This window comes from Phascolarctos cinereus, unplaced genomic scaffold (genome assembly GCF_003287225.1).
Source record: "Phascolarctos cinereus isolate Bilbo 61053 unplaced genomic scaffold, phaCin_HiC Scaffold_5;HRSCAF=322, whole genome shotgun sequence".
NCBI classification, from domain to species: domain Eukaryota; kingdom Metazoa; phylum Chordata; class Mammalia; order Diprotodontia; family Phascolarctidae; genus Phascolarctos; species Phascolarctos cinereus.
The window spans coordinates 261,748,876-261,765,102 of NW_027555958.1; the positions used below are offsets into that span (position 1 = coordinate 261,748,876).

Consider the following 16,227-nt stretch of genomic DNA (forward strand, 5'->3'; position numbering starts at 1 on the left):
TAAAAACTGGTCTCTAAGAGGAACTCATTTTTACTCTTCAGTCTATTAAAGAGAATAGAATATTCCTTCATGGAATGGAAAACAATGGTAGGAGGAAGAAATAAAATATAAAGGAAATAAGATATTAAGGAAGAAATAAAATAGAAAGAGGTAGAGGGGAATTCTGTGTCAGGAAGTATCACCCAAAATTTGTGGGCCTTTAACAGGCATGAAGTTCTTCCTATAGAGATAAGAGCTGGATCATCTCTGGAGGAAGCAGCTTCTTGTGCTCCAAGAAATCAGCTAAAATGTCATCCATTAATGGCTAATCAATCAATCAATAAGGCATTTATCAAGAGTCTACTATGGAAAACCAAAAAGAGCCTACTAAAAGTGCCTAGTATCTGGCTGAGGGATACAAAGGCAAAAATGAAGTAGTTCCTACCATAAAGAGCTTATATTCTATTAGGGAAGACAATGTGGACACATATAAGTATACATATATAACCTGGGCATAATGCTCACCACTAGCTAGGACTCCTTTATCCATACTGGTAGGTCAGGGGGCCTTTCCCCCTCCCACCCACCAAAAAATAGTCATGTAGCTATAACTTCCTCTCAGGGTCCTAGGGGTAACTGTGCTGGGGGAAAACCATATCTATTATTCACAACTGTGCCTCTTGGGTTCCCACTAGTGTCCTTCTCATTTAAACAAATCAGCCAAGGTGACATCAGCAACTCTTAAATATAAAACATTTACAAAAGAAGGCAAAGTGATAACATATAACATAATATTTCACCTATAAATCTGGTTCACAGTCTTATACCAATGCAAACACTGTCTGTCCAGGAGAGTAGCACCAAAGTACAGAATTCTAACAGTGAGGCACATGGGCAGGAAAACCCATGTGCTTCTGGCAACTTACAACTCCAGATAGCAAGACTTGATGTCCTTGGTCTTTTTAGAGAACAGTCAGCACAACATGCTAACTTCTGGTGGAGCCACCCTTCTTCTGAGCTTCTGTACTCCCCTGATGGACAAAGCTATTTTCCTCCACTGTGAAGCAATGTTAAGCTCTTTTAGCAAACAGCAACCTTAGGCATGAATTCTTTGAAGCTACTTATAGGTCTGCTCCCTTGTCTGGGCACTGAAGCTGTGTTACACTCTTTCAGTGAAAAGTGATTCCCTTAAAACCTGGGATATTAAAAATTAATCATACCTGTTCTATGAATTTTGAGGAGTTTCCCCCTTCCAAGTCGTAGAAGGCAGAGAAGGTAAAAGCAAGTAAGTCTCCAAGGGGCTGTTTTACAGACAGGTAAAAGAGATCCTTTTTACATTCTGGTAGCCCATGCCACTTTGGGACAAATTTCATTGCTAGGATATTTTAGATTAGGTAACTGGAGAACACTAACCTTTTCCTCTTAGCTGGCCTTTTGCTCCTTCAAGATCTTTCCAGAAACAATGATGTTGTCTTGCTATATCAGCATTTTCAGGTAATTCATGGCTCTTGCTATCTTCTCCATAAGACAGTGAAGTACCACAGCTGTCCCTGAAATTCCTTGTACTCTACCTGGTAGAATACCATCATATAGATGAAGTCTGTTATCTCCTTATCTTCCTTTGCCATAGGAATATGGTAAAATCTACCATGTAAGTTCTCTACCTTCTCCCCACCCCACCCCAGCTTAGGTCCATCCCTTGCATTCATTCTTTCCTTCTCTGGCTGTGTTACATCAGTTTCTGCCACTTTAGGACAGCTGGGGAAAGGTAAGTTAGGTGTTTCAGGCAGAGTCCCGTAAGCTTTGGACTTCCTCAAACTAGGGACTACTCCAGGCAAAAAGAAGCCTTATCCACCCTCCAATTCCCTTCCCTTTTCTCATTTAGATGGACAGAGCCAATATCTGTTGTTTATAGCAATGTGGTAGGGGACAGGAGGGAAATTCTTGAGTGAGTTCCAAGTACAAGTGGGTGAGTCAGATTGTACTCCATGACAGAGAATGAAGGATAGTGTGGGATGGAGAACTAAGTGAGTGCTTTAAGGATTAGAGCTTGTCATTGTTAGTTCTTAAGTCTGTTACTGTTGTTGAGTTTCTACTTTGGGGCATAATTCCTTTTAGGAAGCATTTGTGAGAGTTGATGGGGACTGGGTAAAATGTCTAGTCTACCATAATACTAGTCATATGACCAGAAAATATGGAATTGATATTCTTGATTTAAGACTTATAAATGATGAAGAACTAGTTGCTCATTAGGAATACCCTGAATTTTGGTATCAAGTGATGCTGGATTTCATGAAAGGAGAGAAGAAAGCTGCACACACATCTTTGAAAATTACATCTTTAAAAATTCTTGAAGAAAGCACATGATCCAATGACTCAATATTTCACAGAGGAAGTTGGCTTAAGAAGAATGGGGATAATCAAATGAAGCAGAAATCATTCCTGTGAGAAGGAAAAGGAGAACAATCCAAAGGAAACCAATGTGCATACGAAAGGATTCATTACCCAACTTACAATGTATAAAGACATGTTTAGAAAATGGAAGTAAGGGCAAGTAACTGACGATAAAAACAAAAACATAACTCAAACATAGTCTCATAAGAATTATATCATGAGAATCCAGCCTAGAAAAATCTGAGGCTGCTAATGTATGTTAATTTCAATTTCAGTTTTTTTTTTTAAAGTTAAGTTGGGAGCAAGTGGGGTTTCGCAAAAGAGAAAAGACTGCTGGTGAGGGGGTTGTTGTGAAATGATGGTGAGAGGCCTATTATTGAACTCTTGTTTTGCTTCTTTGGACTGGAAAGGACAGAAAAAAATAGTAGTACTGTATTTCACATTTTCAAGATTTCATGGACAGCCATTGATTTTTCATAGGGAACTTATAGGGTAGATCTACCATATTCCTATGGCAAAGGAAGACAAGGAGATAACAGACTTCATCTATGTGATGGTATTCTACCAGGTAGAGTACAAGGAATTTCAGGGACAACTGTGGTACTTCACTGGCTTATGGAGAAGATAGCAAGAGCCATGAATTACCTGAAAATACTGATATAGCAAAACAACATCATTATTTCTTGAAAGCTCTTGGAGGAGCAAAAGGCCAGCTAAGAGAAGAAGGTTAGTGTTTTCCAGTTACCTAATCTAAAATATCTTAGCAATGAAATTTGTCCCAAAGTGGCATGGGCTACCAGAATGTAAAAAGGATCTCTTTTACTGGAGGATTTTAATTAGAAGTAAGAGGATCACTTGTTAGGGATAGTGTTAAGAGGATTCTCAGTAAAGTATGTTTTGGACTAGATTGATTCTTACGTTCTTTCCAATTCTGAGATCATGTGATTCTGTGACTGGGTCTGGATTGAGTAAGGGAGAGATAAAGGCCAACTCCAATGGTGACCACATGGCTTACTCATTCTCTATAGGTTCTTTGATGCTTATCAGAGATACCTAATAGCTTACTTGTTGTGGATTCATGCTGTTGGAAAGGACATCTAAAAGGTCTGAAGAAGACAGGAAGTAAAACCTGGGGAAGGCCAGTCTCTTGGTGTCTAGATATTCAGTCAAGGCTTTCTCACACTGGCACAACCTGAGGACACAGAGTTTGGACATTCATAAACACATCTATAGATGCATAATTACATATGCACAGAAAGGAATACACATGCAAACACAGGCGCTGACATATTGAAAGGAAATTAACTCAGATGGTTGAAAAAAACAAATACCATAATACAAATATCCATATAAATGTATACAAACATATTAGTATTTATAGAAATAACAACACACATAGGGACACAAACATCTAACATCTACATTATGCAAATAACACACATACTGACACACATGATGCTAGCATAAAAGTCACAGGACCCAGAAGTAGACAGTTGAAAAAACTCAACTTCCTATGTCCAAAAGAGATAACAAGAAGGAACTTACCTGTTCTGAATGTCTTCTAATTTTTCATGAACACCTGGTTTGTTGGTAGCTTCTACTACATTTGGTATCTTCTGAGCATCATAAACTAGCTCTTTAAAATCAATATCAATGCCTTCAAAATGTTTAGAATCCTATAAAATGAAAATGTGGAAAAATTCTTATTTCTATTTTGTCTTCCATGAGAATCCCTTAAGAACATGATAATATACCTGGCAGGAATCAAAAACATCTCTGTTCTTCTCCATAGAACTTTAGCACTCAGGAAAGAAAGCTCTGCTAAAAAAGAATTCAACTAACTTAAAATGATTTCTTATTGAATCACATCCATAAGAAGCACAATATTTATTTCTGAGAATTAATCTGGCCCTGTTGTTTGTAGAGTCCATGTAAATTTTTCCTTTCCAAAAGCAAATAATATTTAAATCATATTACCACGTCAGCATAAATAATCTCAGGTCAGATTCTTGAGAGAGGTGGATAGATATTAACTCATCTCAATGGACTTGCATGGTTCTAGATACAGAAGCTATAAGATTTGGCATACAAAAGTCTTCAGAAATAGCTTCTGAGTCACAAACATAAAAAAGCAAAAAATAAAAATGCATTTCCTATTTTGATTACCTACCTTATTCACAACACTGGGCTCTGAATGAATTTTGATGATGTTTTAAATCATCAAATTCACCTGAAAAGGGAAAATCTGCTACCAGTGGCGCATTCAAAAGAACATGCTACCAGGCTTTGAAGGAAATTCCTAACAAACATAGCAACTAGATGGTACAGCGGATAAGCACAAAGCCTGGAGTCAGGAAGACTTGAGGTCAAATCCAGCCTCAGATACTTACTAGCTATGTGACCCTGGACAAGTCACTTAACCCTGTTTGCCTCAGTTTCCTCATCTATAAAGTAAACTGGAGAAGAAAATGGCAAATCACCCCAGTATCTTAGCCAAGAAAAGCTCAAAAAGCTTCACAAAGAGTCAGAAATGACAGAAAAATGACTAGACAACAACCTGAAGAACAATTCCAAAAAAGTTTGCTTTGAGCAGAGGTATCGTTGCTGGACATATGTACATATGTATACCATATGTAAAACATAAATTTTATATGTGTGTGTATGTATGTGTGTATATAGTGCCCCTACTATAAAGTTAGGTAACTTGTTAATTAGCAATCATCAAATTAGTAGATAGAAAAATAAAGGTTATCAACACAAACTTAGACTATTCATTAATGCCCTCAATTGAGGAATTAAGGACTTTTTTTTTGTTTTTTGGTGAGGTAATCAGGGTTAAGTGACTTGCCCAGAGTCACACAGCTAGTAAGTGTCAAGTGTCTGAGGCCAGATTTGAACTCAGGTCCTCCTGACTCCAAGGCTGGAGCTCTACCCACTGTGCCACCTATTAAATAAACACCATGACTTGACAGACATATCAATAGTTTAATAATAGATGACTGTATTTGCCACTTTAAGAACTCGTATAAAATTGTCTTCTCACTTCACATCCCCATCTCTACTAGATACCAGATGACTGAAACAAACCATGGGGGAGATAGAAAGGAGAATGAAGATAGAGGCAGTGAAGCAAAGATGTTGAGAGATTGTTCTGTGAGTGGTTGGAATAGGGGGCTTTCATCTCACCTATGAGAGGTAGGTTTTGGTGGCACCTAGTAACTAAGAGAAGCAGTAAGGTAGAGAGGAAAGGATGTTGTAATTAAAATTAGAAGACCTGAGTTCTAGTGCTAACTTTGTCACTTATTAGATGAGTGACAGTGGGCACTTAACCTCCTAGGCTTCAGTTTTCTCAATAAAATGGAGGCATTAGATTAGATGATATCTAAGGTCCCTCCTAGATCTAAATTACATATTCATGTGCAAGGAGTATATCCACACATTCTTTTCTTATTGGAGTTAGCATACTGTAATCTCCTAGTTAAAGAAGTCTTTCATGTGGGATGACTAATATTGATAAACTTAACCCTTCCCAACAATACAAGGGTCTAAGACATCTCCAAAGGCCTCATGATGGAAAATGCTATCCACATCCAAAGAAAGAACTATGGAATTTGAAAGCAGATTGAAGTATACTATTTGCTATTGTATTTCTCTTCTGTTGAGTTCTGTTTCCTCTTTCTGGTGGTTCCTCCTATTGGTTCTAATTTTTACTTACAACATCACTAATCTGAAAATATGTTTAATAAGAATGTATATATATATATATACATACATATACATATACATATATATATATAGCTTATATCAGATTATGCACTGTCTTGGGGAGGGTGGTAGGGAAGAAGGGGGAGAAAAATTTTAAACTCAAAAGCATATGGAAGTGATTGTTGATAAATCAAAGTAAATTAATTTAAAAAAAAAAGGAGTCTTTCAGTCAAGGTTATTTTTGTCCTGCCTCTCACACTCTGTAAGAAGTGAGATACACTAAGGATGAGTACATATACATATGTATACCAATCTAGACCTCTACTGCTCTCCCAAACTTCATGGAAGGTGACAACTTTTGGTGTGCTTCTGAGTTGAACCAAGGGAAAGGAGAAGAAAAGAGGAAGGAGAATTTAAAATGGGATAATTTGATCTTGACCTGCTAGTATATATATCAAAAATTAATTTGTCTCCACACCTCCCTCATAGTACCAGGGCAGCTCTCAAATCTGCAGACATACTCCCAGACTCTATAAGCTGGCATGGAATCTTCAGCAGCTGTTTTGTTTTCCTTTCCATCCTAATATTCCTAATCACTACCCATTTCTCATTAGATTAGGTTACTGTATTATTAGTATTGCAACCCTATTGCTTTCTATTATTTGTTTATTGTGCATATACAATATTTCAAGAAAATTATTGGTTAAATGGCATTCTGTGGGCTAGCCCAGGTAACTAACCACCATTTATGATATTGTTTCTATGGCAAAATGTACTTTAAGCTCTAAGCAATTGAATGATGTTTTAGAATATAGCTATTTGTAAGATGGAGCCTTTTGAACTGAATTAATCAATGAATGACATACATTGCAAGTCAGTCTGTAAAAAAGTAGCTGCACAAGTGCTCTAAAATCCAACTGAGATAAGGAAAGGGTAATGATATACTAATTAGAATGAATTAAAAGGGATAAAGATAAGGATAAAGGTAGAAACTCAAGAAAGGCAAGACAATAGATAATAATTGGCAGAGAATATGTACTTCTTGTCTTGGCTGTGTGTGCAATTTAACATTTAATTCATTTTATAAACCCCAGTACTTTATAGAAGTACCTAATTATGAAGGAACTGGTATCTGGCTAGCCGTGAGTTTCACTTTGAATTAGGAGTGTGGATAAAGAGCTGGACCTAGAGTCAGGAAGACCTTAGTTAAAAATCTGGCCTCAGACACTTACAAGCTATATAACCTAGAGCAAATAACTTAACCACTTTTTCCCTCAGTTTCTTCAGTTACAAAGGTCATAATAATAACACCTATTTTGTGAAATCATATCAAATAATATTGGTAAACTGCTTGGCATGGTGCCTGGCATACAGCATGTGCTATATAAATATTATTATTATTATTATTAATATTATTATTATTATTATTATTATTATTATTATTATTATTATTATTATTATTATCTCAATTGCTGGCACAGGACATTCCAAATTCCCACCAATTCCAAAATATAATTAGATTTTATTTCCAACTTCCTTTTCTACTCAAATTTTTCCAGTTGTTATTCAGTGACTAAAATGATCTGCCATGAATTTAACCTCCTCTATTTCCCTTGTTTATGTTTTTTTGATGGTGTCAACCTTTGGTGGAAGTATTTCTGAGCTGGGCCAAAGGGAAAGAAAAGAAAAGAGGAATGAGAATCTAAAATGGGATAATTTGATCCTGACCTTAGTAGCACACATTGAAAGATAATTTATTTCTATTACCATGTACCTTAGGAAGCTGTGCTCGTATATCTTCAGACCCAATGAAAATGCTTTCTAGATGAGACCAAGTGCGTTGCACTTCAAACCAGACTGAAATGACAGCATCAGCTGTTGAAAGCTTCTTCTGCCAGTCAGACACTTCTTCCAGGAAGAAGGCTATATACTTGGATGTCATCAGGTTCTGCAGCTGGACTTGGTTATCTTCAAGTATCTCAATAAGGTCTTCATCAGACCTCAGCAGTGGGACAGTTGTTCGTGAGTGGGGCTCATACTGAAATTCCATACCTGTCCAAGTGGTTTTTAGTTCCTTTAGAACTTTCTCCATGTCCATCTCTTTGACAGCTTTGTCCACAATGCCCCGAATCTCCTCCTCAAAGTCATGTAGCTCAAGCTTAAGTAAATCTTCAAGGGTGGTGTCATCATTCATGATGAACTTCACACCTGTAGCCTGCATCAACTGGTTCCAATGCCTCTCTCTGATGGCTGGATTCTGCAGTTCAGCCACAGCCCTCAAGGATGTTAGGGTGTTCTTCACAGTGTTATCTAGTCCTATGAAAGCATCCCAGGCCCTCAGTTCCTTGTCAAGTTTCCAGATTTGTTTAGCAAAATTTTTGCATTCTAAGTCCATATTCTCCACATTAATATTCCTCCATTTGGTTACCTTCCAGTTACTGATGCTAGAATTCACCAGGTCAATCATATCCCATAGTTCCTTCAGCAGGCAGATCTCCTTCCTGCATTGCTTTAAATGTTTGTAATCAGGAATGTTGACTTCAAACAAACTTGTAGAGTCAGAAATGGAGGACATGAAAGATTCCATCTGTTGGATCTGAATGTTTTTGGCATCCAATACTTGGTGAGGTTTAATACTATCATACCTAGAAAACATAATTTATTTCCTTCTTAAGTAAAAAAGCAGCTAGTTCAGTTTACAATGGAAAAATTCCCAGAGTCTCCCCTGTAATACCAGTAAAAATGGGTGGGAAGCTGGGGTAGGAGTACTGCTAATTTAAGAGGAACACTGCCTGATATTTTTCCTCACACCTGGGAGGGCATAAGCCAGATACAAAAGTTTTCTTTTAACCTCTTCCCAGATTTTTTCGTTTATCTTTTTGCTTCCATAAGTTGACTCAATATAAACACATTTATACACTGCAGAAGACAGATGATAAAAGCACATGCCAGTGAATGGCATGGAAGCTATTAAGTGAGAGAAGTGGCTTTTATTTACATCCACCAACTCTACTCCTGCTCCTACTCAGGTCATCACTGCTTTTTAAACAACAGAAATAGATCATATTTGTACTGCATGAAAGTAAATTCTCAAAACAACATGTATACATGTACAGCTTATTTTATTGAGCCACTCTCAAAGTGTACCTAATTTCTTTTTTCTTCCAAAAATTTCCTAGCAGTTAATTTAACATTTATTAAGTTACTTATTAAGTTTGGGGCACTGTTTTAGATACTGGGTTTGCAAAAGATGAACTTACAGTTTAATTACAGAGGATAAGACACATACAAAATTGAGTATTTTATAAGGTTAATAGTGGCCATCTCCAGGGTGGTGTTAGGGGATGGAAGGAAAAAAAGAAATGTACATGATAACTTTGTTGTATATTTAAAAGGAATAACAAGTTGTAAATAGCACATTTGTAGTTTCATGTGCAGTCTATGGTAATGCTTGTTCTATTTCATAAATCAAAAATAAAATAATTTTTTAAAAGGAATATACAAGGACTGACAAGAAATTTGAGGAAAAAAAGTTCAGTGTCAGTTGGAGAGATGAGGGAAGGTTTCACAGGTGACATAGTGCCTGAGCTGAAATTCAAAAGGCAGAGACATAAGTGAGTGTGTTCTAGGCATGAGAAGTGGTCAGTATGACTGGAGGAAGAAGGATACAAGGACAAAATCAGAGACTAGCTAGTAACTGGCTAGAATGGAGATAATTAGGATAGGATAGGTACCTCCTTAGCATAAATGGAAGGTGTATATTAGGGTGGAGTTGACATCTTAAAATTTCAAGAAATACGGAAGGCTAATGGAGGAGTTGTCAGTATATTAACTATACTAATTGCCTTATCTTGATTAGAAGGCTATCTATCAAAAGGAGAAGCGGAAGGGGGATACTATGTGCCAGGCACTGTGGTAAGTAGTTTACAATTATTATCTCATTTGATCTTCACAACAAGCCTGGGAGGTAGATGCTATTATTATTTTCATTTTAAAGTGAGGAAATGGAGGCAAACGGGTTAAGTGGCTTGCCCAGGGTCATACAGCTAGTAAGTGTATGAGGCTGGATTTGAACTAAGGTCTCTCTGACTCCAGGCCCAGCATTCTTTCCACTGTGTCACCTAGCCACATGTTTCTTTCTTAATGAGAAGCACAGAGTATATCATAGGTTTAAGACTTCATGTTTTTGTACTAATTTATTGTTAGTGGAACTGTGAATTGGTTATAACCATCTTGGAAAGCAATTTGGAATTATGCAAATAAAGTGACTAAAATATCCATACACTTTGCCCCAGAGATCCCACTGCTTTGCTTACACCCCAAGGAAGCTGTTGATAAAAAGAAAGTCCTCATATACAACAAAATACTTATAGCAGCACTTTTTATGATAGCAAACAATTGGAAACAAAATAGATGCCAACTGATTAGGAAATGGCTAAACAAATTGTAGTATGTGAATAAAAATGATGGGACCTCAGAGGCCATCTGGCTTAACCCCTTCATTTTACAGATGAGGAAACTGAGGTCCAGTGAGGTCAAGTGGTTTGTTTAAGGTCACACAGATTCTAAACATCTGGAATTTGAATCCAAGTCCTCTCACTCCCAAGAGTGCTCTTTTTCTTGTACCATGTAGCTTTCCTTAATCCTCACTATTAGACTGCAAGGTGGGTTGGTACTTGAGAGTAGTAAATGTACCATTTTTATCTTTTTATCTCCATGGACTTGCACAGTGCCATGCTAGAGTGGACACTTCATACATATTTGCTGAATTGCTGGTTACCACTGATTAATCTTTATTCTAAAATAGATTAAACAGTAGAAAGGTCACCGATTCACAATAATTGCAATTACCAAGTTTTTCTTTTAATTGAAATTGGAAGGCAGGCACCAAGGGACAGCTTAGATGGGTTCTGTCAGTACCTGAAGGGAGCTTCTTTGTGGAACTGCTCTCGGAATGTATACTGCTCAATGCCAAAAGCTGCACATTTTTGACGGAGAGCTGTTACTTCATCTTCCTGCAGGGGAGCTACATGCTGTTTCACAATGACTGCCATTTTCTTTATGTTGTTCCATTTCTCTGGCAATTCCTGCAAGGAATATCTCAGCGTGACCAGATTATACTTTTTCCCCTGCTTATTATATAAAGTCCCAGAGCTGGAAACAGCCTACTCTACCAGAAAGTGTTACCATAACGGGACTCTATCATTCAATAATGGTGTCCTCATCCCCACTAACTCCTCTGCCACTTTCTTCATACCTTTTTAAAAAAATTCCCCCACGTTAACCTCAGCACTGTGCTTCCTTGCTTCATCCTCTAACCCCTTTACCTCTAACTTATTTCTTCATTTATTTCCCAATATTCTACTTGTTCAACTATTTATCTACCTCTCTACACACCTTTTTAAAATCTTTTTTTTCAATTACATATAAAAATTTTTCACATTCTTTTTTTTTTAAATTTGGAGTTCCAAATTCTTGCCTTTTCTTCCCTCCCCACTCATTGAAAAGGCAAGCAATTTGATATAAGCTATACACATGCAGTTATGTAAAACATATTTCTATATTAGTAATGTTGTAAAAGAAAACATAGATCAAAAAAAATAGACCCAAGAAAAATAAAGTTTAAAAAAATACTTTGATTTGTATAGACCTCATCAATTCTTTATATGGAAGTGGACAGCTTTTTGATCATAAGTCCTTCAGAATTTTCATGGATCACTGTATTGCTGAGAATAGCTAAATCATTCCCAGTTGATTATCACATAATATTGTTGTTACTGTGTACAATGTTCTCCTGGTTCTGCTCATTTCACTTTGCATTAGTTAATGTAAGTCTTTCCAGGTTTTTCTAAAAGCACCCTGCTTGTCATTTCTTTTTTTTTATTTTTAATTTATGGAATAAAACAAATGTTTCCATAACATAGTACAATAAAAAAGATGATTGCACATGAAACTGAAAATCTACCATGCACAACTTGCCATTCCTCTCAAATATACAACAAAATTATCATACAGATGTATTTTTTCCCTTCCCCCCACCAAGATGGCTACCATTAGACACAAATAGGTATGTGTGTGTGTGTATGTAAAATTATTCTATACATAGTTCTATTTATCAGTTCTTTCACTGGATGCAGACAGCATCTTTCTTTATATATTCTTCATAGTTAATTTGGGTATTTATAATATTCAAAATAATTTATTTGCTCAAAATTGTTCTTAAAACAACATTGTTGTTACAATGCTGTATACAATGTTCTCTTGGCTCTGCTCATTTCACTCTTCATCAATTCATTCAAGTCTTTCTACTTTTTTTCTAAAATCATTGAGCTCATCATTTTTTATATTAATTAATTAATTTTTAGTTTTCAACATTCACTTCCATAAGATTTTGAGTTCTGAATTTTCTCCCCATCTCGTCCCTTTCCCCACCCCAAGATGGCGTGCATTCTGAAAACCGCTTCCCCTAATCTGCCCTCCCTTCTATCATCCCCCACCTTTTCTTATCTCCTTCCCCTTATATTTTCCTGTAGGGCAGGACAATTTCTATATCTCATTGCCTGTATATCTCATTTTCCAGTTGCATGTGAAAACAAATTTTAACATTTGTTTTTAAAACTTTGGGCTCCAAATTTTCTCCCTTCCTCCCTCCCCACCTAACCTCCTTCAGAAGGCAAGCAACTTGATACAGGTGATACATGTGTAGTCATTCAAAACACTTCCATAGTACTCATGTTATGAAAAACTAACTATATTTCCCTTCATTCTCTTTCACCTCCCTTTTATTCTATTATCTCTTTTGACCCTGTCCCTCCTCGTTAGAATTTGCTTCTGATTAGCTCCTTCCCTAATTTGCTATCCTCTCTAGCATCCCCCACCTCCGCTCTCTTATTCCCTTCCCCTCTATTTTCCTGTGGTGTAAGATAGATTTCCATACCCAATTGAGTGTGTGTTATTCCCTTCTTAAGCGAAATCCAATGAGAATAAGATTCACTTATTCCCTCTCGCTTTCCCCCACTTCCCTTTCACGATAAAGCCTTTTCTTGTCTGTTTTATGTGAGATAATTTAACCCATTCTACCTCTTCCTTTCTCTTTTTCCCAGTATAATCCTATCTCACCCCTTAATTTTATTCTCTAGATATCATTCCATCTTCAACTCACCCTGTGCCATCTATCACCTATCTATCTATCTATCCATATAATTTTTTTCCCCTCCAACTACCCTAATACTGACAAAGATCTCATGAGTCACAAATATCATCTTTCCATGTAGGAATGTAAACAGTTCAACCTTAATTAGTCACTTATGACTTCTCTTTCCTATTTACCTCTTCATGCTTCTCTTGAGTCTTGTATTTGAAAATCAAATTTTCTATTCAGCTCTGGTCTTTTCATCAAGAATGGTTGAAAGTCTTCTATTTCACTGAATGTCCATTTTTGGCCCTGAAGGACTATACTCAGTTGTTCTGGGTAGGTGATTCTTGGCTGTAATCCTATCTCCTTCGACCTCCAGAATATTATATTCCAAGCCCTCCAGTCCCTTAATGTAGAAGCTGCTACGTCTTGTGTTATCCTGATTGTGTTTCCACAATACTTTTTCCCTAATCATCTTTGGAAATAGACAAAGTATTGGTATTGCTGTGTCCAAGGGTAAGTAGTTTAATAGATAGTTTAATAACTCTTTGGGCATAATTTCAGATTGCTCTTCAAAATGGTTGGATCAGTTCATAATTTCACCAACAATTAGTGTCCCAATTTTTCCACATCCCCACTAACATTTGTCACTTTCCCTTTCTATCATTTTAGGGAATCTGGTAGGTGTAAAATGCTATCTCAAGGTTGTTTTAATTTGCATTTCTCTAATCAACCATGACATAGAACATTTTTTCATATGACTATGAATTGTTTTGATTTCTTCATTGGAAAACCTCGAGTTCACATTCTTTGACCATTTATCAGTTGGGGAATGACATATTCTTATAGATTTGACAAAGTTCTTTACATATATTAGATATGAGGCCTTTATCTGATAAATTGTCTATTAAAATTTTTACCCCAACTTTCCACTTTCCTTCTGATCTTGGCCACGTTTGTTTTATTTGTACAAACCCTTTTTAATTTAATGTAATTGAAATTATCCATTTTACATCTAATTTTACTCGATTTTTTAAAAAATAAAGTCTTGTTTATTCATGGGTAGTTCATGTATCTATAAGTCTGATAAATAATATGTTCCATGTTCTTTAATTTACTTGTAAAATCTCCCTTTATATGTCACTTTGGCCTTATATTATAAGATATTGGTCTATGCCCAGTTTCTGCCATACTGCTTTCCAGTTTTCCTAACAATTTTTACCAAATAATAAATTCTTATCCCAAAATCTTAAGTCTCTACAATGCCAAATGCATAGTTATGATGTTTATTTGCTGCTGTAAATTTACATTTTCTTCATTATTTCCTTTGAAATTCTCGACTGGTTGTTTTTCCAAATGAATTTTGTTATTTTTTCAAATTCATTAAAAATTTCTTCTGTAATGTAATTGCCAATTGCCAATTGAATTTGGGCAAAATTGTCATTTTTATTATATTGGACCTACTTAACCATGAACAATGAATATTTCTCCATTTATTCAAATCCGGTTTTATTTGCATAAATAAAAGTTCCTGAGTTTGTGGCACATATACTCCCAGGTATTTTATACTGTTTAGAATTATTTTAAATGGGGCATTTTTTTTTACTATTTTTTTTGTAGAATTTTGATCGTGACATATACAAATGCTTGTGTTTTATGTGGATTTACTTTATATTTTGCTACTTTGCTAAAATTTTTAATTGCTTTAGCTAACTTTTTAGTTGAGTCTTTGGGATTTTCCAAGTATATCATCATATCATTCGCAAAAAGATTCCCTATTCTGATTTCTTCTATTTCTTTATCTTCTCCTACTGCTATTGCTAGGATTTCCAATACAATACTGAATAATATTGGTGACAATGGGCATCATAATTTCACACCTGATCTTACTGAGAAGGCTTCTAGTTTTTTCCCATTACAAATAACACTTGCTGGTGGTTTTATATAAATGTTTTTTTTAAAATCAATTTAAGGAAAAAATCCATTTATACCAACACTTTCAAGTGTTTTAATTAAAGTGTTGAACTTTATCAAAATCTTTTTCTGCATCTTTTGATATAATCATGTTATTGTTAAAAACTTTGATTACTGATGTAATCAATTATATTAATAGTTTTCCTTATGTTAAACCATTCCTACACTCCTGGTATAAACTCCACTTGGTCATAATGTATAATCTTTGTAATATATTGTTATAATCTTTTAGCTAGTATTTTATATAGAAATTTTGCATCCATATTCATTAATGAAATGCTTGTCATGTCTTATAGCATAATAGTATTCCGTCACAATCATATACCACTACTCGTTCAGCCATTCCACAACTGGGTAGACATCCCCCAATTTCCAATTCTTTGTCACCACAAAAGAGTTGCTATAAATATTTTTGTACATACATGTCCTTTTCCTTTTTTAAAAATCTTTTTTTCGATATTGACGTAGTGGTGGTATGGCTGGATCCAAGGGTATGCATGGTTTTATAACCCTTTAGGCATAGTTCTAAATTGCCCCGCAGAATGGTCAGATCAGTTCACAACCTTACCAACTGTGCTTTAGTGTTCCAATTTTCCCACATCTCCTCCAACAATTGTCACTTTTTTTTCTGTCATATTAGCCAATCTGATAGGTGTAAGGTGGTACTTCAGAGTTGTTTTAATTTGCATTTCCCTAATAGTGATTTAGAGCATTTTATTTTTGTGACTATAGATAGCTCTGATTTCTTCCTCTGAAAACTGCCTGTACATATACTTTGACCAGTTAACAATTGGGGAAGGATTTGTATTTTTATAAATTCAACTCAATTCTTTATATACTTGAGAAATGTCTTCATCAGAGAAACTTACTTTAATTTTTCCACTGTTTATCCTTCTCCCTCTCTAGTCTCACCCCACCCTTCTCTTATTCACATTACCCTCCTACTTCCCCGTAAGGTAAGATAGATTTCTACACACAACTGAGTATGTATGTTGTTCCTCTTTGAACTTTCATCAGCATTGTCCATCAATCCCCCATAT

The 16,227-nt window shown here is 35.8% G+C and overlaps 1 protein-coding gene across 1 annotated transcript in view; it reads right to left on the minus strand.

The window, feature by feature from the left end:
- DNAH9 (dynein axonemal heavy chain 9) overlaps positions 1–16,227 on the minus strand; it is a 458,278-nt gene that overhangs the window by 301,243 nt on the left and 140,808 nt on the right. Inside the window, 4 exon segments of the mRNA XM_020965915.2 lie at positions 3,439–3,565; positions 3,919–4,049; positions 7,853–8,723; positions 10,999–11,165. Of these exon segments, the coding sequence (XP_020821574.1) occupies positions 3,439–3,565; positions 3,919–4,049; positions 7,853–8,723; positions 10,999–11,165 (1,296 nt within the window).